The 21,748-nt window shown below is 49.6% G+C and overlaps 2 protein-coding genes across 3 annotated transcripts; one reads left to right on the top strand and one right to left on the bottom strand.

The window, feature by feature from the left end:
- Window positions 1-3,420: 3,420 nt before the first annotated feature.
- Window positions 3,421-18,214, bottom strand: NDUFS6 (NADH:ubiquinone oxidoreductase subunit S6). The gene is made up of 4 exons (XM_025389083.1): window positions 18,047-18,214; window positions 17,238-17,291; window positions 4,980-5,102; window positions 3,421-3,621 (listed from the first exon to the last, which is right to left on the bottom strand). Exons 1-4 carry the CDS (start codon window positions 18,176-18,178, stop codon window positions 3,556-3,558), a joined length of 375 nt encoding a protein of 124 aa, XP_025244868.1. The 5' UTR covers window positions 18,179-18,214; the 3' UTR covers window positions 3,421-3,555.
- A 1,378-nt stretch (window positions 18,215-19,592) lies between these two features.
- Window positions 19,593-21,117, top strand: MRPL36 (mitochondrial ribosomal protein L36). Of its 2 annotated transcripts, none has more exons than XM_025387930.1 (2): window positions 19,593-19,688; window positions 20,556-21,117. In XM_025387930.1, exon 2 carries the CDS (start codon window positions 20,568-20,570, stop codon window positions 20,877-20,879), a length of 312 nt encoding a protein of 103 aa, XP_025243715.1. In that variant the 5' UTR covers window positions 19,593-19,688; window positions 20,556-20,567; the 3' UTR covers window positions 20,880-21,117. The 2 variants fall into 2 exon arrangements, with proteins under 2 accessions (XP_025243715.1, XP_025243716.1); XM_025387931.1 differs by having other exon boundaries at window positions 19,651-19,709.
- The last annotated feature ends 631 nt before the right edge of the window (window positions 21,118-21,748 follow it).

Genomic DNA, 21,748 nt, shown 5'->3' with positions numbered 1-21,748 from the left:
AGCCGCTCCTTACACTGCTTTCCCCATGAGGCCTGACGTCAGCTCATCGCAGAAATGCAACACCTGCCTTTTATACACACGACCACTGGCCTTTGTGTTTCCTCTTTCATGAACTATCTTTATGCCCTTTCCCATTTCCCTTAAAGGCAGCTGTCTTTTTAATGCTGATTAATATAGGTTATGAGCTATATTTTGGTATATTAGAAATTTTTAAATTTTAGTTGTCAACAATTTCTCCAGTTTGTATGTGGCTTTTCTGTTTTGAAGAAAAAATAACTTCTAAAGTATTAGGGGGTAAAAAGAATGATAAAATAATTCTGCCAAACAAAGGAGACACAGGAGCATGGAACAGATGGCGGCTTGAAACTGAAGCAGGTCAGCAATTACACTAGACAGAAATGGACTAAAATCTCAAGGTAAGAGACAAAGAATTTTAAACTGGGTACCACATATTCAGCTGTATTTTCATAGGAGATGCAACAGAAACAAAGTCTACATTAAGATACAGGTGAAAAGACTCAACAAACATAGCAAGCAAAGGTAACCAGACCAAGCCAGCAGAGCCTAGTTAAATGGTGGCCAAACAGACTTGAAAGCAAGTTGTTAAAAAGATTCAATTCAGTGAAAAGATAAAGCCATTTTAAGATGAAAGACACTACCAGCAAAGCCTCAAAGGTAGTTCTTTAAAGAGACACAAAGAAGAGAGCAAGAACTCCGCGAGGGGCCCTGGGAGCCCGCAGTGGGAGATCTGGACAAGGGTCAGCCCGCACTGAAACCCGACGAACTCACATTCTGAGCAGGCTCAAGATGTTTCTAGAAACGCACGTGGTGGACCATGGAGCAAGTCTCCACAGACTGCCCACAAATGAACTCATCTGAGGATGTTCTCAGACCACAACACAAATCGGCATAAAAGTGTAAACCCCAGACACTTTGTTCTAATAAACATACTTTTGTAAGACATTTAAAACTGAATGGTAATGAAAAAAACAACCTACAAATTTTGGGGAAACACAGCTGAAACAGAGATTAGAGAGAAATTTACAGTACAAAATACACATGAAAAGAAGAAAAGCTGGGAACGAAACAATTAACCCACCTCAGAAAGTTATGAACAGAACAGTAAAATAAACAGCAAGAATGTACAAACTGAAAATAATGAGCAGAAAATAAGTAGAAACCAAAAATACAACAGAGTGGATCGCCAAGCTGCACGTCGCTTAGAAATACAATGTTACTGACAACGTCTAGTGAGACTTGGGAAAAAACAAAGGCAGGTACCAACATTAGAAAAGAGGGTGTCACTGTGAATCTGAGACACTGAAAAATCTTGAAAATACTTGAGCTACATCTCCATGCCAGTAACTCTGGCAAGAGAGTCCAAGTTTTAGAAAAAATACAATCTACAACACTGGCTCAAGAAGAAACCTGAATGTCCTGTAACTACCAAAGGAGACTCCATCTTAGATGCCCACTTTCCCACAACAAACCCACGCCCAGAAGACTTTCCTGCGAGTTCCACTGGGCAAGAAACAGGAATCCCGATCCTACACCTTCTCTTCCAGAGAACAGAAATGTGGGCAGTTTCCCAACCCAAAGTGAGCAAAGCCCTGACATGAAGATAAAAGGACAGTGTTAAAAGGGGAATTAAAAGCAAGCCTTGCTCCTACACTCAGGTCCACCTTGGAATGTGCGGGTCTGACTCACGCACTCACCACATCAACATGTGTTAAGACAAGCAGCAAGGTAGCCCAACAGATGAAGGACAAGCAAGTGGCACATCAGAGATGGGGGGTGGCGGACGGGGGGGTTGCATCTGTAGCCCAGGGTGGAGCTTTAGGGCCTCATCTCCACCAGTGGCTCCCCCAGGGGCTGGCCTCGCTCCTGGCTCTGAGTCCTCGCTCCTCCCTTCTCTCCCCCTTCCCCTGGCCCCACGCCTTCACTTCTCCCCATCCCTGGTTATTCTGCATCCACATTTTCAACTTCCTGGCCTGGTGCCGTTCCCTCTCTGGGCCCTCATGGGAACAACTCACAGATGTCTCCACAGTTATTTCGAATCCGGGTGGCATCAGTTTACTCCATCACATCTGTCTCCATTTTGTTTTCACGCCACTCCAAGAGGGAGCTTCAGCCTCCTTCCACCTCCACCCACCCAACCCAGAGACCTCCTGGATCCCTGCATCCCCTTCTTCCCTCTCCCCACCTCCCAGACCTCCCAACTCAGCACGGAGGGCAACACGATCGGCCGTCCCTGCAGCCCGGGAGCGTGGCCTCACGTGCATGTCTGGGTAGCGTGCCACTGGAATGAACTGGTTCCACTACTAGCCGCTCCTGCCTCAGCCTCCCTCCCCACACCGAGGGCTGTGATCAGGTCTGCTGGGTAAGGCCTTCTCCTCAAGGTATTTTCCCCAGTGGGGTCCAGGATGACGACCTCTGAACTCTCCCACATCCAAGAATGTCTTCCTCTCAGGATAAGGAATTTAACTTTGGTTATACATGGGATTCCTGAAGATTGTGGACAATGTTTCACTCTTCCAGCCTCCAGCATCAAAGACAAAGAGCTGGATGCCTGATCGCTGATCACTTTTCCACTGTAATTTGTTTTCATCCATAAGCTTAAAAGGTTTTCTTTTCTCTAGACTCTAAAGTTTACAGCTTAATTATTTCCTTAAACCAGAATATGCCTAGTTGTCTTTTCTCACCAATTCTGCTAGGAACTTGGTGAGCCCTGCGATCTGTGGGTTTTTCTTTGACTTGGGAAATGTGTTTCTGCTGTTTCTGCCTCACCTTCCCTCTCACCTTCCCTCTGCTCTGGTATTTCCTCCTCTGGAATTCCTGTCACTCACAGGCCAGACTCTTGGATCATTCTAGCAAGCCTCCTTTCTCTTCCCTCAAAATCTACTTTTACTTTTGTGTTACAGTACATTATAATCCTTACTCTTTTAAAAACATAGACTGTCCTTAATGTGGCCAGTAGGTGACTTTCAATACCTTCAAACCAGTGCTTCAATTCTTGGGTTTTAAGATCTGACATTTCAACATAGGGACTAGGATGAGGCAGAGACCAGCTCTGCAGGCCAGCCACGGGAGAGAGACTGACGTTCCCATAGGACCAGCTGAGGCCTGGGCGCCCTCTTCACTGTGCAACTCAAGAGCCACCTTGGCTCTCGGAAGCCCAGCTGCATCTGCAAAACAAGAGGCACTTCTTCTCCCTCCCTGCCCGCCCCGCCATTCTCACAGCCCACGTGGCCCCAGGGATAAGAGGAGACACACAGAAGCAGCCGGTAAGGCACGCGGTGGCCAGCAGGAGGCAGCTCAGGCTCACTCTGGAGCGGGCACTGCTTCCACTCGCATGTCTACCCATGTCCATGTGGATGTTCACTTCCAAAGCCCAGCCGATAAAAGAAACAAACTTACAAATTGTCAGCCTTGACAGCAACACCCTTTATTCGACACCGGGAATACCCTTCGCACAGAACCAGCCAGCTTCACGTGCTCATCTTCCCCGTGGAAATGTTCACAGGACGCTGCGGGGCCCCCAGCGTGCCACGTGCTCTAGTGGGGGTGCTGTCGGAACTGGAGCCCACAGTAACCACATGTGCCAGTTTTTGTTTCTTTGTCCTGAAAACATTCAAAAGGAATGTCGTATTTCCATATTCTACTTCAAATCTAGATATTAAACATTGAAAATGTATGTATAAAACTTGAAACAGACTGTCAGAAACACATTAAAATACTCAGTTACTACTGAAGTAAGAATGCAGACTATCAGTCTCGGTTCCAGCCTGACCGAAGCCCCTGGCCTCAGGCTCCAACCCCGGGTTACGCCGCCATCCCATAGGACCCCCCAGGGACATCACTGTGGGCCTGCAGCTCCATTCACTCCCCACACCTCAGCTGCCTGGAGCAGGGGGTGGGTGCTGCACAGGACCATGAGGCACACCCAAGCTCCGCCCGCAGGGCTGGAGCCCAGGAGGGGACATGCCGGCTGCCCAGTCCCACTCTAGGCGGCTTAACCACTGATGCCTGTTACACTGTCCCGTTTTCAGGACAGGCAACAAGACAATGACAGCTTTTAATAAATGTCAGCTCTAACGAAGCTAAAGTCCCATGACCAGGACTCTGTTTTGGTGAGAACACCAAGCCCAGCAGCTGCCTGAGTCCCTGAGTGCTCCACGGTCAGTGGCCTCCCTCCCTCCCTGCACCCCAGGTCCACATCCCAGCTTCAGCCCGTGGCCTCTTTCTCTGGTCGTGTTCTTTTTTTCTCAATGGTCCTGTATATGACACTCGTCGACGGGCATAAAAGATTACACAGGGACTGTTACAAAATAAACCATGTGCCCCGTAAAGTCCTAACCCCCAACGTGACTGTGTTTGGAAATGGAGCCTTTAAAGAGGTGATGAAGGTAAACGGAGGCCACACAGGGGCCCTGAGCCAATCCGCCTGGTGTCCTTACAAGAGGAGATGAGGAGTCACCCACGGAGGGACAGCCCTGTGAAGACACAGGGAGGAGACCTCATCTGCAAGCTGAAGAGCGAGGCCCCAGGAGGAACCAACAGAGGCACCACGGTCTTGGGCTGCGGCCTCCAGTGTGTGGGAAATGCGTTTCTGCTGTCTACAGCCCCAGCCTGCGGTGCTGTGTGTGGCAGCCTGAGCTAAGATGATGACCAAACCAAGAAGGGCCCAGAGAGGAAAGACGCCTGAGTGCTCGAGGAAAGGAAGGCGGACGGACATCAAGGCTGATCCAACTAAACACGCCGCCCACCACTTCCCAGTTGAAAGGGGGTTTGCGGACACGCGCCTGTATGTGGGCCCTGTAGTGTGGTGCTGTAGGGTGAATGTGCTGGCAGTGTGAACCCCATAAGGGCCGCCTCAGGAGCAGGTAGAGAAGAGGGCAGAAAGAACAGGCACTGGGAGTGCAGGGGAGAATGAGGACGGGCAGGCCGCCCTACCATGCGCGCGGTGGCTGGCTACGCACCAAGTTTATATACACTTTCGGGTGGCCAAGAGCTCCCCCGCCGCCGTCGCACGCTATCACCCGTGTCTGCACCTCGCTCACGGGCTGCTCTGCTATCAAATCAATGGCAAAGTTTTCATTCACCTGGAACAAGAAGAAACACTTACATAAACAAATACACAAACTTGCTAACTTCATACAATTTAACCCACCACATGCAAATTCATGTACCATCAGCATGGATCTATGGTGCATGCTTCATTTAACTATTATCATCGTAGACCTTCCTGACTCACAATTGTTAAATTTAGGGCCACACACACATTTGCTTTTCATTGGAATACAGTCCGAACTCAGAGAAGCGCTGCAAGAATCAGAGCAGCGCAGAGGCTTTCCCTTCTGTCCCCGTGGACTCAGCAAACGCTGACACCTGCCCCGTGGGCTCTGCCGTGCCCTCTTCTCCCCACCTCACCGTCCTGTCCCACCTGAGGGCATCTGTACCACTCTGGCCTGTCCCTCACAGGCCCCCATGTGCATTTCATAAGAACATTCTCTCACAGAACCTCTATGCAGTTATCCACCTCCGTAAACGTGATACTGATGGGACAGATTTATCTAAAATGCCAAAAATGCCACTAGTGCTGCAATCCATTCAACGAACAATGTCCTTCCGGCTTTCCCCTTGGTCCACAGAGGTCCCGAAAGCTGGTTAGGTCGCTCCTAAGCGTTTTGTTCACCGTCCACTGGGTCTCCTCATCCACTGTGTCTTCCACCTGGTCGTTCATGACTCACGGACGTGTGCGGGAAAGACCGGTAATTTCACGTCCTGCTTGTATGCTGATGCTCTGAGTTACAATCAAAATGGAATGAAAAAGATGTCTCCGTATCACGATGGGGTGAACGACACAGGACTACGTGGAGATGCCAGGCAGTGGGTAAGTGGACAGAAGGCTTCCACTGATCCATGTGGGGAAGACCAGGGGTCCGCCTACATATTCACTTATTTACACAAAATCCAAAGGAGAAAGCGTTGAATAGTTACTACTGTGAGGTGGAAAGGAAGAAGGACGCAAGCATGATCGTTAGACTTTCTTCCGAGTTTTATAAATCTGACTCTGAGACTATATTTTACATTTTTCAAAGTTATAAAATTACACTTTTAAAATGATAAAAAGGAGACAAATGGACCTAAGGAATTCCCAGAAACTTTAAAGAGAGAGTAGCAGGAACATTTCTAACACGACACACCTAAGAATAAAACCGCTTGCAAAGCAAATAAAATTATTATTGAAAACTCAGGATTTTCAGTGTGGGGAGGGACTAGAGAGGTCAGCTCACTGGCTCGGCAGAAGTCTTGGAACCCTGAACTGAGTTTGGAAGGATCAGCGTGACTCATTCCGTGTCTGATGTTCACACACACCCTTTCTTTTCTTTTTTTGAGACACAGTCTCACTCTGTCGCCCAGGCTGGAATGCAGTGGCGCAATTTTTGCTCACTGCAACCTCCGCCTCCTGAGTTCAATCAGTTCTTTGCCTCAGCCTCCCAAGTAGCTGGGATTACAGGTGCCCGCCACTACACCCGGATAATTTTTGTATTTTTAGTAGAGATGGGGTTTCATCATGTTGGTCAGGCTGGTCTCAAACTCCTGATCTTAGGTGATCTGCCCGCCTCGGCCTCCCAAAGTGCTGGGATTTCAGGCGTGAGCCACTGCGCCCGGTCTACACACACCCTTTCTAGCTCCATCCCCAGGACCATGATTAACACAGTGGTAATAAGCACCCCTGCTGCCCACACGGTGGTCTCTAAACATCATTTCACCCCAAAGGGAAGGGACTGGATTCTTTCAAAAATGACTGATTCTGGGTCCAGGGCAGGAACTGTTATGGGATGAACTTCAGACACTGTATTGTGGCACAAGTCAGGGAAGCTTTTAAGGCAACTAAGGTTGTGTCAAAAGAGAAGTCAATCAGGGGAAACTTGCCACATGGGATAATCTGGGGTACAGGAAATTGAGGGACAAGGGGAATATAACTGCAAAAGGCTGAAACACCAATTTTTACACCCATGATTTCATAAACATATTTTAAAAACTCATTAATTACCTTACTAGGTACTATGGCTTGAATGTGTTCCCCCAAAGTTCCTGTGTTGGAAACTGAATCGTCAATGCAACAGTGTTGAGACGGGGCGGGGCCTTCAGAGGTGCTGAGGTCACACGGGTTCTGCCTCATGAGGGATTCCAGCTTCCCTCACAGGTGGTGGGTGGGCACCTGGTAGAAGGAGGAGTTCAGTCCCCTCCATGCACACTCTCCAGCCCTTCCAGCTTCCACCCTCACCAGATACAGCCCTCAACCTTGGATTTCCCAGCCTCCAGGCTGTAAGAAATAAATCTCTGTTCCTTATAAATTATCCAGTCTCAGGTACTCTGTTATAGCAACACAAAACAAACAGAAACTAGAGAATCAACCCATTAAAGACTGGTAAATAAAGGGAAAGAATCAAGTATTTCTTCTGATTTTCCAACAGAAACTTTACCTCAGCACCAAGGTTTCTTTTGATATAAGTATCCAACCTAATAAGATGGATAATATCATCATGTTACAACCCCTTATGAAATCATAGATGTAGGAGATAATGATCACAGTCTCTTACTACAACCAGAACCTATTATGTGCCTCCTGATGGAAGGACACATCACCTATGCAGCAGTCTCACCAGGAACAAAACACTGACCCTCAATCTGATCAAGGCTCGAGATCCAACTAATTTCCAAAACATGCAGAGACAAGAGACATGTTCAACAACACTACAGTGATGTGGTCAGTAGAATCCAGCTGAGGATGATTCTACAGAGGAAATGACCTGGGTTCTCGAACAAATACATTTTTCCAATGAGAAAAGGAGACAGAGTGGGAGATCGATGGGAACCTACAGATTAAAAGAGACATAAGAGACACCAACAGCTGCATGTAAGAACTCACTTGGGCTCAGAGTCACACTGTAACATTTTTAAAACCATGCAGGATCAAGAATATTTAACGCCACTTAGATATTTAACTTAAAGTAATTATAATTTTTAAGGTGTGATAATATTGTTGTCATGTTCATATATTTTGTTATTTTGTGTTTTTTTTTTTTTTTAACTTCCTTGTAAAATATAAATGTTAGTATCTTTTGAAGGTACACTTAATCCTTGAACTCAGGGGTTGGGGGAACCACCCCCAACGCAGTTGAAAATCCGCATCCCACAATTTACTCACAGCCTGATGCTGGCCAGAATGTTTACCAATAACATAAACGGTCGATTAACACATATTTTGCATGTTACAAGTATTATATATTGAATTCTTATAATAAAGTAAGCTAGAGGAAGAAAATGCAATGAAGGAAATCACAAGGAAGAGAAAATGAATTGACTTTCCATTAACTGGAAGTAGACGGTCATAAAGGTCTTCATCCTCACCATCTTCGCATCGAGCAGGCTGAGGAGGAGGAAGGGAGGGTTGGTCCTGCTGTCTCAGGCGTGGCAGAGGCGAAAGAAAAGCCACTTAAGTGGATTCACACAGTTCAAACCTATGTTGTTCAAGGGTCAACTTACACACAGATAAATTTAGACTCAGTAACATGATGTCAAAGATTCACATCAAAATTACCGGGGGGGGGGGGGGCGGGGGTAGAGGCAGAGCAGAGCTGAAGCCAGACTGGCCATTCCGACAACTATTCCGGTTGGTAATTGTTGAAACTGACTGCTTGGGTACATGGGAAAAGGGAATCACTAGACTATTCCCTCTGTTTCATAGAATTTTCCTTTTTTAAAAAGCAATTAAAACATCCTGGCTTGGCAAATAATGTATTTGATGATGCTCATGATGGCAAATTTGGGAACCTGGAAAGGGGACATGCCTTGATTTCCTCTGACTCTGGAATGAGCCAGCCCCTTTCAGCTGCGCCTGGGAATAGTCAATGAGTAAGTGCCAGGAAGACAAGGCAAGAAGCACGGGGAAGCTATGGGAAGTGGAGCGTCGGCATCTGTGCATGTAGAGGGAAGGAACTCAACTCTACACCCCCAGCGCGCCCCAAAGCCCAGGGATGTGGGTCTACCTGCATGTCCCCTCCTGGACGGCCAGCCCCGCCAAGCATGACACAACCCTCTGCCTCTGATGTTGCTCCTGGGGTTCCCCTGCTTAATGGCACAGCCTGAAACCTTGTGCTCCGTCTACAGCGTCCCCGCCCCAGAGTGGAAGCAGCAACAGGGCTCATCACAAAGTCACTCATTTCTGGAGGCCAGAGGCTCATTCAATGCCACACACAGTCACAGAGAACACACACGCTGTGGGAGGCAGGGCACCACTCTCCCTCACAGATACGTTTCGGAAAGGTTTATTTTTGAAGAGGTTCTGTCAGTTACAGATGACCATTGTATAAAGCTTTTCCTTGAAGATCTATGTCCAGAAACACAGTAGGAAGTTAGAGGAAAATGAGGCCACATTAAAGCAGAGGCCTGAGCCGTGTGGCGCTGCCCAGGTTATTCTGCATGCTCCTGCAACACGAGCCTCTGCTGCCGGCCCGCACCTCGCCTTGTCCCCGCTCCTCGCCTTGTCCCCGCACCTCGCCTTGTCCCCGCTCCTCGCCTTGTCCCAGCGCCTTACAGTGGGCTCTGGAGTGAGCGATATTCTGCTCACCCCTGCTGCAGGCGAAGCAACTAACCATACAAATTAAGCCTTATGGTGTAAATAATATGGTGTCTGCCTAAGTGACAACGTGTCACACAGGCCACGCTAACAAACTGCCAGGCCCCGATCACGGCAGTCAAAGAGACCGGCCACCTCCCCACAGGGAGGGCTGCTGACGCCTCGACACTGGTGACTGACGCGGGATGCCCTCCCGTCACTTAGCGTGCACAGCTCAAGGGTGACCCGGACCGCCCATCACCAGCAAACGTCTGGCTCCAGATCTCAGAGCAACCGCAGGAATACAAAGAGCCGGCAGTGAACACGCCCAGCCACAGCACACAGCCTCACTCCAGGTTCAGACTCAAGGCTCCATTCTCACCCGCTTTCACCTGGGGAAAGGTAAGAAAAACTGAAGAGCACTGCGGCACTTCACAAGGGAATCCAGGGAGAACTGGCATGGCAGCCCGCACGCCATCTCTCACTAAGCACACGGCACATCATACACAGTGAATTGTCCAACCACTGTAAAATGAGTCCTTCGTCCGTCACTAATGGAAAAAATAGCAAACACTCTTCCACATCGACCTCTTGATGATGAAATGATTGGGCATAAAAATATTTAGATTTAAATCTTATTATGTCAAACTGAGATTACATCTATTAAAGAGAAAACATAAAATATGTGATTCTGTGACACAGCACCAAAACCAATGCAAAAGGGAGGTTACCACCAGCTGGATCACCGACGCTCTGCAGAATACCGACCCCAGTCACGGACATTTAAAATAAAGGTTTAAAATAAAGTAAAAGCTCAGTTGAATTATTTAGAACGTCAGGCATTCTTAACATTAACGCCAATAATTATTTTAGCTAAACGTGTATATATATATGTCTACATAAGTATGTAATTCTTAAATCACAGGCAAAACTGAAGTTTTCATTCAAATTAATTTTTAAACTTAGTAACGTCATAGAAAATGCTCTACAAACCGTAATTGAGCTGTCTATACATGTTCAAACTTGCTTTGAGAATGCTGGAATCCAGTGACTAATTTTGCCAGTGCCTTGGAAGAGAAAGAACCACAAGACACAAAGACACAACAGAGAAGCAAAGAGGAAGCTGGGGAGCTGCACGAGGCAGGAAATAAAGCCCATCTCGCCGGCTTACCGACAAAGCATGTGAACCTGGGGCTCATGAATTCACAGTTCCAACTCTTTTCCTCTGGGTCCTGGGATAAATAAACCTCACTTTATAACCATCATTTCTGACAGTCCAAGCCTTTCTAAAGGAAGCAAAGACCCACGGTTCTTATTAATCCAGAAGATTTATTTTAAAATCCCACTGCCTTCATCCCACTATCAAGATGGCGTATGTGGGAGGGCAGCTGAGGAGGAGCATACAGAAGCAGGAAGCCACACAAATGCGTTGGAGAGCGCCATGGCACACACTGCACCGCCCGCCTCTCAATCACCCCCTAAAGGACGCCCAGGTTGCTTCAAGACAAGAGAGACTCAGGCAAACCTCTCCTCTTAAACCCTCCAAGGATGAACCTAAAAGTAAGCACAGAGCTCCGCCTCTGCCACCACCCAGATGACCTGCAAAGGCGGAGGGTGGAATTTCAAGGCCCCTCAATCCAGTCTTCCTCTCACAGAGGACCTTCTCAGCCACCACCGTCTGGCCGGGGCCTCACCCTAGCACCCATCCCCGACTCCCAGTCCTGTCTGCCTCGTGGAGCTCCGGCAGCACCACACAGGCACTTTCACAGCTTCCTCCTGGTGACGCCACCTCTTCCTCCTGCCCCCCAGTCCTAGGAACAGTGGCTGCTTCTTGGAGCTGCTCACCCCTGGGTACCTCAGGGCTCCCTCTCAGCTCTCTGGTGTCCCTCCTGTGACCAGCAGCGTGTGTGTGTGCACGCACAAGAGCCAGCACGGTTCGGATGGTGCTGCGCTGGCCTCAAGAGACACTTCAGTGTGGACGGAAGATATGACAAGCCTTTTCCGCTGCTGATCCGAGGCGTGCTCTTGTCCCAGGTGGTGACACGAGTTACCAGCACGGTGTGCAGAGCCTCTGCAGGCGCCGCGTGGGCCCAGCCTCAGTCTCACTTGCTTCCCCACTCGAGTGCGCCCTGCCCTGCCGGCCTCTTGGAAGAAATAAGAATGAGCGACACCAGCCATGGAAGCCTCAGGGAGGAACAGCTGGTCGATTCCTGCACGGGCCTGAAGCCACTTCCCTCTCAATTTTTTTGTTTTAATTGTGGTAACATAAAACTTGCCATCTTTACCATTTCAAAGGACACTATGTATATTCACATTATTGTGCAACCACCACCACCACCCATCTCCATAACCTTTCACCTTCCTAAACTGAAACCCCATTCCATTCAACACTAACTCCAAACTCCCCCCGCCTCAGCAACCACCTGCTACCTCTAGGAAGCGACTGTTCCGGTCCCCTGTATTAGAGAAATCATGCACTGTTCACATAGTACCTCTAAGTACCTCACACAGTACCTCTAAGTACCTCACACAGTACCTCTAAATACCTCACACAGTACCACTAAGAAGCGACTGTTCTGGTCCCTCGTGTTAGGGGAATCACCGCAGTCTGCTTCTGTGACTGGCTCACTTCACTGAGCGCACCGTCCTCCAGGCTATCCATGTGGTGAGGCATGTCAAGCGTTCTTCCTTACGGCTGAGTGATATTCCACTGTTCCTGGGCAGATCACATTTTGCTTATCCGTTCAGGTGACAATGGACCCCCGGGCTGCTTCCAGGTTGCAGTTATAATGAATGATGCTATGACACAAGTGTACCCCAGACTCTTCTTTCAGTTCTTTTGGGCACACTCAGAAGTGGAACCGCTGGATTGGAAGGAAGTCCTAGTTTCAACTTTTTGAGGAACCCCCATGCTGTTCTCCTTCACGGCTGCGCCATTTAACATTCCCAGAGGCGAGGCACAAAGTTGCAATTGCTCCACGCCGTCACCCACACTTGCTTTCTGTTTGGAGGGTCTTGGTAGTTTTCCTCTCTCCTGAGCACTACTCATTTCCATTAACAAAATCTGCACGCACTCTTCTCAGAAGGATAAAACTTCACATTATCACAACAAAACAGCACGCCAGGTAGACACTAGCACTGCGTGCAACTGCTCCTAATCTTGGTGGCACCATGCACCTTAAAGCCTGCTACTGAAGAACAGAGGGCCACGCAGGTGAGGTCACAGGGTCACAACTGGACTCAACCCTGCCAGCCCATGTGTCTAAGAAAATGTGCAGAATCTCGCTCTGACCCAAACGCCCAGCTGTGGAGTGACTCTGCACTGCCAAGCATCTGAAGAGAGAATCCATCCTGCTGGCGGGCAGATGAAGGTACAAGCTGAAGCCTCCAGCTGTTCCGTGATCCTGACACACACAGATGGAGAGGGGGCTGCACGGAGCCATGATCCTGACACACACAGGTGGAGAGGGGCTGCATGGAGCCGCGATCCTGACACACACAGGTGGAGAGGGGGCTGCACGGAGCCGCGATCCCGACACACACAGGTGGAGAGGGGGCTGCATGGAGCCGTGATCCCGACACACACAGGTGGAGAGGGGGCTGCACGGAGCCGTGATCCTGACACACACAGGTGGAGAGGGGGCTGCATGGAGCCGTGATCCTGACACACACAGGTGGAGAGGGGGCTGCACGGAGCCGTGATCCCGACACACACAGGTGGAGAGGGGGCTGCACGGAGCCGCACTCAAGGGATCCCAGCCTCCTGATGTTCTGGCTTTGCTGCCTAATTCCTTCTTTTCAAAAACTAAAAGACCTTGCGTATAGACGCTAACGTTTAAATTCAGTATTTTAAAAAAAATCTATAAATGAAGCCAGCCCTCATGGTGGTGGCGAAGGCAGCAGCAGCGTAGGGCGAGCACACACTAGAGGTTTCCTGGGACAGGCGCTGCTCCAAGCCTTTCCTCATCTACACGGACTCAATGCTCACGAGCCTGCGAGTTAAGTCACTAAAGCACACAGCCCTCATGAGCCCATCAGTGCAGGAGCCTGAATCCAGATGCAGCCAGGCAGGGCAGCCCCAGCTTCTGATCAAATAAGCAAATGATATCGCCAAGTACCTGGCTATGAGACTGTTGTTATTGCTATTATTATTACCACACCTCACTGCAGACCTCACCCAATCATCCCTTCTATTAGAGGACAAGTCATATCTGCTTTTAATTTCACTTGTACCACTATAAAACAATGAAAATATGTTCATCAACAGTAGAGAAATACCTAATCACTTCCAAGTGCATTCCAGCGCTCCAACTGACTCATGTGGCCCCAGAGTGCCACCTACTCCAGGACCATGTGAGGCCTGACTTCTGGTCCTTCCTTCAGGGCTGGGGGTGGGTGGCACATTCTTTAGCACGGGAGGAGTCTCCTCACAGGAAGGCCGGTCACAGGCCTGGGGGCCACAGATTCCTTTACAGGCACCCCCGGTCAAAGCTGGGCAGGAGCCACACAGAGATACTTTCCACTTTTTTTCACACAGACCAGCTCAATTATATAGCCTCCTGCTATTCTTGTTCTACAGGTGAAGTTCAGATTCAGTTTATTTATTTATGTTTTTTTCAAGATAGGGTCTTGCTCAGTTGCCCAGGCTGGAGTATAGTGGCATGCTCTCGGCTCCCTGCAGCCTCAACCTCCCAGACTCAATGACCCTCCCACCTCAGCCTCCCACGTAGCTCGAACTACAGGCATGTGCCACCATGCTGGGATAATTTTTATATTTTTTGTAGATACAGGGTTTCACCATGTTGTCCAGGCTGGTCTTGAATGCCTGGGCTCAAGTGATCAGCCCACCTGGGCCTCCCAAAGTGTTGGGATGACAGACATAAGCCTACTGTACCTGGCCCGGTTTATTTGTTAAGGTATTACTTGACAAAACTAGAAGGACAGTACGATCAGGGCTGCCAGGGGTTGGGAAGAGGGAGGGATGAACAGGCAGAGTACAGAGAATTTTTAGGGCAGTGAACTCTGTACAACACCGTCACAGTGGACACATGTCATCACACATCTATCCAAACCCTAGAACATACATTGAGAGTGAACCTGTGGACTTGAGTTAGTAATAATGTATGAGTACCAGCTCATCAACTGTGACACAGGCAGCACACTAATGAGAGATGGCAGTAAACAGCAGAAACTGAGGGGGGGGGGCTGTGAAAACTCTACTTTCTTCAGTTTTTCTGTAAATCTAAAAGTGTTCCAAAAAATTAAGTCTCTCAGAAGCGAAACAACTACTACTAAAAATAGTACTAACCACCAAATACGTGCTGAAAGAAGGAAAGCTCGGGCAGGATGCCCACTCATCATGTTATAAACACGCCTTGAACCTCCAAGGTGTGATGCCAAGATGTGCCCTGGACACTCGGGGTGCTAAACGGGGGAAGGCACTGGAGAGGCTGGGCCGGCTGGAGCATTGAGATCACAGCCACAACGGCCTGGGTGAGTTGCCGGCCACAGACACCACCACACTCTCCTATACCCACCCTTACTGGCTTCGCCAATCCTGACTCTGTTTGGTTTCTTTTTAAGCTGTTTCCCGCTACCCTGTGCTACACCAACCAGAAACCAGAAGCTACACAAACCATGTTCAGCAGAGAGGCGTTTGTGACAGGGACCCACATACTTGCCATGTCACTGCAAGAGCTGACACAGGGAGCTGGGCTGGGGCCAGATTGCATGAATGAGCCCAAGGGCTTCAGGACCAATCTGCTCCGGAACTGCTCAATCTGAGGCTCCTACCTTGTCCCCACAACCCCACCACGACACCCACAAAGCAGGGATGTAGAATCCAGCCACTGCCTCAGTAACAACCACCCATTGATGCCCAGGAAACCTGAGAACGGACACCACATCCACACTTGGAGAAACCTCCTTTCCCACAGTCACTGCCAAAAGAACCCAAAGGGCCTGCGAACCCTCCCCACATCCACTGGTTTCTCCCCTTCTCCACGGTCACCACCAAAAGAAACCATACCGCTTCCACACTAGGAGAAACCTCCCCTTCTCCACAATCACTGCCAAAAGAAACCAAAGGGCCTGCAAATCCTCTCAACATCCATTGGTTTCCACCTTCCAAATGTCAAGTTCATATACCTAACAAGAATGCCCAGGACAGCCTGCACACAGAAGAAATGTCCCATTCCCAATGCATGAGCTCCTCTGTGTGAATCACTGGGCTACAGCATTGGAGAAAGTGGCATATGGAACAGACACTTCTACTGGGAAATACACTAACAAGTCAAAGAATACACAGAAAAGGGTTTCCAAGGATGGAGAGAAGGAGGACTTAACGTATGCCACCACTTACTCAACAACTGACGTGTGATCTCACTGGAGACTTATGATTCACTTAAAAATATTCACACGGTTCCATTTTACAAATGAGAAAACTGAACCCATGCTGTGACTGAACCTCACAATTGTTAGACTGCAAGTCCACACAGCTTCTACTCCGAGAGGTAAACCCACCAGACACAAGCCCCTCTCCACCACCATGATCCTGGCAGACATGACTAATCAATCATGGCACACTCTTTCACTGAATGTGGCTCAGGCCTCAGGATCTTTCTCAATCCAACACTTAAGCGGCATTGCCAAATAATCAACCACTATAAAACAAACTTTTCTGACACCCACACCCACCCATCAAACCGCACAACAGTGAACCAGCTGAATTTTGAGAATGTGAATTTATAGTCAATTCATGATCATGTGAGCTTTTCTGGAATGCCCTGTAGCTCTGGAATAGAAGTAGAAAAACTACACACTGGGAATGGATAACATAACCAAGATTGAGGGAGAAGGGAAAATACATGATTTAGGGATAGCTAAGGTGTTAACAAGAAGAATCACCCAGGCTAACCAAAGTGGGAAAAAGAGTGAATAAGGTGGCTGTGAAGGACGCTTCCTTCAGGAAGCAAATTCAGGAAACATGGAGGCAAGCCTGACCTAATTAAGAATTCAGGAACTCATAGACATGAGTGATAGAGGAGTCAGGTTAAAAAAAAAAAAAAATAGGCTGATTTAGGCAGAAGGATTCTAATTTCAACATTCTTTCTCCAGTGGTCACTCACAGGCATCTGAACTGATCTTCCCTTACAATGTATAGAGCTAACAGACCCACTAAGGGAAGAAAAACTCATGTGCCATTTTCAGCTTGTCAGTGTAAGTACCTGTAAAAAACACATACTAATTTATTTGGTGAAAACTATAAAAAACACACCTCCAGGTGGTTAAAAGAGTAATTTTTTTAAGTTGATATGATTTACTTAAATCTGAGAGTCTCAGAAGAGTAAGACACAAGAATTTTTAAAAAGGTCACTTCCATTTATATGTAAACCAGAACTACGGTTACAATGTTATGTGTTTCACAGGGAAACAAGTCAGAAATAGACACAATTAATATTATAAGAAAGGTAGAACCTCATCCAGAACTGTTAGGGTGCTTGCAATATGGGAAAAATTTATTTAAATCTTATATATTAATTATTATTTCTTGTTGGTTACATAAAAGTTTTATGAAAGCTTACCCCTCTTCAATAGATCTTTTACTCACCTCTTTCTGACGATCTACAAACCGAATTCTCCTGTAGTCTTTATCATCATAAACCTGGAAAAAAACAAAAAGGCCATGTGTGACTTTTACAGCCTAATTCTGAAAGAAGACACTTCATATCAATCACAAATATTACACGAAAGTGTTTTTCTTAACTTTTAGGCCATTGATGAAAAGTCAAACAAGTGAGGGGCACAGTACTCGGTGTAATCAGAGGCATTTTTAGCAAGATACCTGGGATGAAAACCGGTGATCACCTGAATCAGAGAGCAGCGTAGAGACATAGCCCGGGAAGGTGGAGCTAAGGCGGAGGGACAAATCCTGACGGAGGAGAACCGCCTCCAACCTTCTTTCGCATATGGTCAGAGCTTTAACATCCCCCCCTTAAATCTACTAGGGCACATTCCAATATACACATGGGCCTTTGTTCTTCATTTTGGATTACGACTTTTTTGTGCTTTGGACTACAACCGACTTCTCAGGTTACTAAAATTTATTATTGAATATTACACAAATTCTAAACGTTCTGGCCTAAAGAATCGGCGGCCACAGATCGCCTATGGGCAGCCAGTCCACAGCAAGTGCTGCCCGTAGGCCCTGGAAGGATGAGACCCACCGCTACAGGCTGCCGCCACCGTCCCGACCCGTGAGCGTCCTCCCCGGCGCGTGAGCGACAGAAGCACAACCTTACCACGACCTGCGCTGCTGGCGGCGCAGAACCAGAGCCGCGGATGCCCGGCGAGCCCACCGCCACCAGCCGCCTAAGGAGCGGCCGGAGAAAGGGGCATCCTGTACTCAGCGGCCGTTACCTGGCCAGTGTGTGTGATCTTCTCCCCGGTCGGCGAGACCCGAACCCCGAAACACCTGGCGCCCAGGGGCCAGCTCCGCGCCGCCTTGCCGCACCGGCTCAGCAGCCGGTAGAAGGTCACCGACGCCGCCATTTTGAGCAGCTGACCTTTGACCCGGCGCAACGTCCCTCAGCGCGGACGCATGCGCACGGCTTCTGGCAGCGCCAAACCCCCGGGACTTATTTCGCCCTGGGGAGCGCGCGGGCAGAGGCAGAGGGTGCGCAGGCGCTGCCCCGTGGCGCCAGCAGGTGCAGCCTCACGCAGTTGCAGCCGCAGGCTGGAGCTAGGGCCCTGATGAGGCAGGCAATGGTGTGCGCAATCTTCAGCGCTTAGGAGTACCCAGTGGTTCTTATTTAAGGGAAAAGGCAGGGGAGGATGTAAACTGAAAATACATTGTTTATATTTTTATGGTAACCGATAATCATGAGACGTTTAAATATCAAAATATATATATATATGTTGAGTGAAGGAGTCGACTGCTTAGCCAAAGAGACTGGAAGTGCATTCTCCTCAAGGCAAGCGTTCCTGAGTGTGGTTATGGGGAACCGCGGAGGAAAAGTATATTTGGGGGATTTCTGCCACAGAGCCTAGTACACCAATTGATTTTACAGCATGCAAATACAGCCTCTAAAAAGGCCCATTTTGCTTAGAGCTGACTTGGTATAAATCCCAGCTTAACGCTCCAGCATCCAGCTTTTATTTGCTGTGGTCAGAGCCTGAGGACCAGGTGACTCGAAGAACAGAACAGTAGTGATGGATGAGTCGCCGGTGAGAGGCTGAAGAGGGGGAAAGGCGATGAGAAACAAGAATGCACGTAAAAACCTCCTGAAAATGGAAAGATGTCCCAGCAAACGCGGTGGTCAGAGGGAGATTTGTTCTGGAGTTGATAAACTCCAGCGCCCTGGCCGGTATTTGCCGGGTCAGGTGCGAAAAGCGGGAGCTGGGATGAAGCGTTGGGGCCTGCAGGGGGCGCGGGGTGGATGCAGCCACGTTTGCAACTCACCTGGACACACAAAGGAAGGCGGATGGAGTCACGGGTAGATACCTGAAAAGGCAGGGATAAGCGAGCTAAGTGTAGAATCTAGGTGGCAAGTATATGGGTGTTCACAGTAAAATTCTTTCCTTTTTTCTGTATGTCTGAAGTTTCTCATAATGTTGGGAAAAATAGCCGTAACCAGCTGCAACTACTGCCCGTCTCCACTCGTTTCCCGGAACCTGTTTACATTTCTCCTGTCCACTTAAAAACATGTCCTCCTTCTCAGTTTGTTTTGACATTGGTATTTGGCAGATTTTCTAAGGTCTAATTGGTTGTAATTTCTTTTTCGTTCCGTATATCCATTTTCGTTCCTGTTTTTGCATTTTTTTTTCCCGAGAGCGCTCCAGTCCCACAAGGCGGCGATCCCGGTGGCCCGCAGGTAGTGCGCAGTCGGGGAGTGATGCGTCGGACTCCAGCGCCTGCGCACTCGCGGCTGCGTCTCTGCGCCCCGCACTGGATGTGGACACGCCACGTGACCCCACTGCCGCCATCATTCTTCCTGGCAGCGGCGTCGGCGCGCCAGTGCGCAGACGCGGGGAACGGCGCTAGGTGAGAGCGTGAGGCCAGGTACGGGTGCCGTCTTTTCTGGTCAGTGGTCCTGGGTGTCCTGAGGGTTGGGGCTGCGAAAGGGTGGGGCCAGCCACCCTGAAACCCTCGGGCCTGTCTTTCCTAGTGGGCCGCGGTCAGAGGAGCGTGGCCCGGGGCCTGGCGGTCTCAGAGGGCCAGAGTGGGGGGCGCGGGTCCGACCATGGGCCCCCGACAGGGCCGACGGGAGGGGGTGCCCAGCGAACCCAGGGCGGGGGACCCGGCGGCTCCCGAACGCGACGCCACAGCCAGCGCGCAGGGCCGGCCTCGGTGCCGCGGTGTCCTCTGGGCCCTGCAGACCCAGCTCCTCCCAGCCGGGGCCGCTGAACCCTAGGGGCTGGGGCGCATGGGGAAGCAGGGGCGGGCGGCCGGCTCCCAGAGCTCCGTGCCCTTCCAGGGCGGGGGCCAGGGGGTCGCTGTCCCTGGGGTTTGTCCCGAAGCTGGCCCGAAGGAGGGCCCCTGGGAGTGGGGAAAGTTGGAGGGAGGAGCTCATCAGTTGAACCGCCCTTGCTCTGGTGTAACTGTTTGGAAAGGGATGAGGCCTAAGTTTAAGCTCCCTCCAAGCCAAGTGAGCCGCTCCTCAACATCGCGGGGCTTTGCACACTCGCCTACACTTGCAGCAAGCGGGAAGGGAAGGAAGCCACCGTCCACTGCCCCTTATTCTCCTGGCACACTTGGCTGATTAAGGCAGTGTTGAAGCTCAGGTCGAGGCTGCAGCTGGTACTGGAATGCCCTCCGACCCCAAAGTCCCTCTCTTCCCAAGCCTCAGTGAAATAGGGAAAAGGAAGCCTTAAAGAGCAGGTGGAATCGCAGGAGAAGCTGTAACACCTTTTTTTCTCTCTCCCATAGATTCGCCACAACATGGCAAATCTTTTTATAAGGAAGATGGTGAACCCTCTGCTATATCTTAGTCGTCGCACAGTGAAGCCTCGAGTCCTCTCCACATTTCTGATGGGATCCCTTCGAGGTGCAGCCCCCCTGGCTGTGAAAGCCAGGGCAGAAGTACGCTCACTTCTCTCACCCGGCCTCCTGCCCCGCCTGCTGCCCGCGCTGAGTTTCAAAACCAAGGTGGTTCTTAAGAAGCGCTGCAGGGACTGTTACCTGGTGAAGAGGCGGGGCCGGTGGTACGTCTATTGTAAAACCAACCCGAGGCACAAGCAGAGACAGATATAGACCCTTTCCCTCCAGAGTCACGCACATACTCCTCATTGCGTCACTTGGGAGAACGGTTGTATTTCATGGAAGGAATTATCACATCGAGGAGTCAGGGGAGAGTGACTGGAAGCAAACGTCCTAAAAGTTACCCATCACTTTTCAGTGTAAATTAGTAACTACAGAAGACATAGCATCATCTTATTTCTAAAACGTTCCAATTAAAAACATTTTCCTATTAAAATAGACCGTCTGAATAGCTTAGTTCATTCATCCTCCCTGAACTCAGGATGCAGGTAGGGATTGGATGGTGCTGGGTGAGGCCAGGCAGGACTTCTCTGTCTCCGTGAGGCTGCTTAGAGCCTCTTGGAAGAAATGGTCAGTGTTTTGGTTGCCCGTTGCTGTACAAGCCAAGGCTTAGTGGCTTAAATCAGCCATTTTACATTGCTCACAATTTTGTGGGGCGTTTGGGATGGGCTCAGCTGAGAGGTTTGTCTGTTATGTGTGGCATTAACTGCAGGACCCACTTAAGATGGCACCAGCACTCCTGTCTGGGTCTCAGTGCTCCTCAGACTGCACGTGGCACCTCCTCAGGCAGTGCCCACGGCGTGGCTTGCGCTGCCCAGAGTGAGCTTCCTGAGAGTGTCCTGAGAGACCCAAGCAGACGCTACGAGGCTTCCTGTGACCCAGCCTCAGAAATTCCAGCATGTCATTTCTGCTGCGCTTTTTCAGTTCAGCAAGTCCCTAGGGTGAGCCCAGATTCGGGGGGAGGCCAGGAGCTCCCCTTGCTAGAGGGTGGCCACACCTACAACTGGCAAGGAATTGGAGGGATGGAGTGGACTGGTCCTGCCCTGGGCACCGGGATTCAGAGTTGAGTGAGCCCCATGCCT

The sequence above is a fragment of the Theropithecus gelada genome, chromosome 6 (assembly GCF_003255815.1).
Source record: "Theropithecus gelada isolate Dixy chromosome 6, Tgel_1.0, whole genome shotgun sequence".
Lineage (NCBI taxonomy): Eukaryota > Metazoa > Chordata > Mammalia > Primates > Cercopithecidae > Theropithecus > Theropithecus gelada.
This window is presented reverse-complemented; position numbering and strand designations above follow the sequence as displayed.

Bases quoted from the DNA above. Each gene is read 5' to 3' on its own strand.
- NDUFS6 (XM_025389083.1), bottom strand. From the start codon at position 18,178: ATGGCGGCGTCGGTGACCTTCTACCGGCTGCTGAGCCGGTGCGGCAAG. The intron at 5,103-17,237 runs GTGAGTAAAAGA...TTCTTGTTCCAG, and splicing joins TTGTAGATCGTCAGAAAGAG to GTGAATGAAAACTTTGCCAT. The intron at 3,622-4,979 runs GTGCGTAGCCAG...GAATGTTTTCAG, and splicing joins CGAAAGTGTATATAAACTTG to GACAAAGAAACAAAAACTGG.
- MRPL36 (XM_025387930.1), top strand. From the start codon at position 20,568: ATGGCAAATCTTTTTATAAGGAAGATGGTGAACCCTCTGCTATATCTT.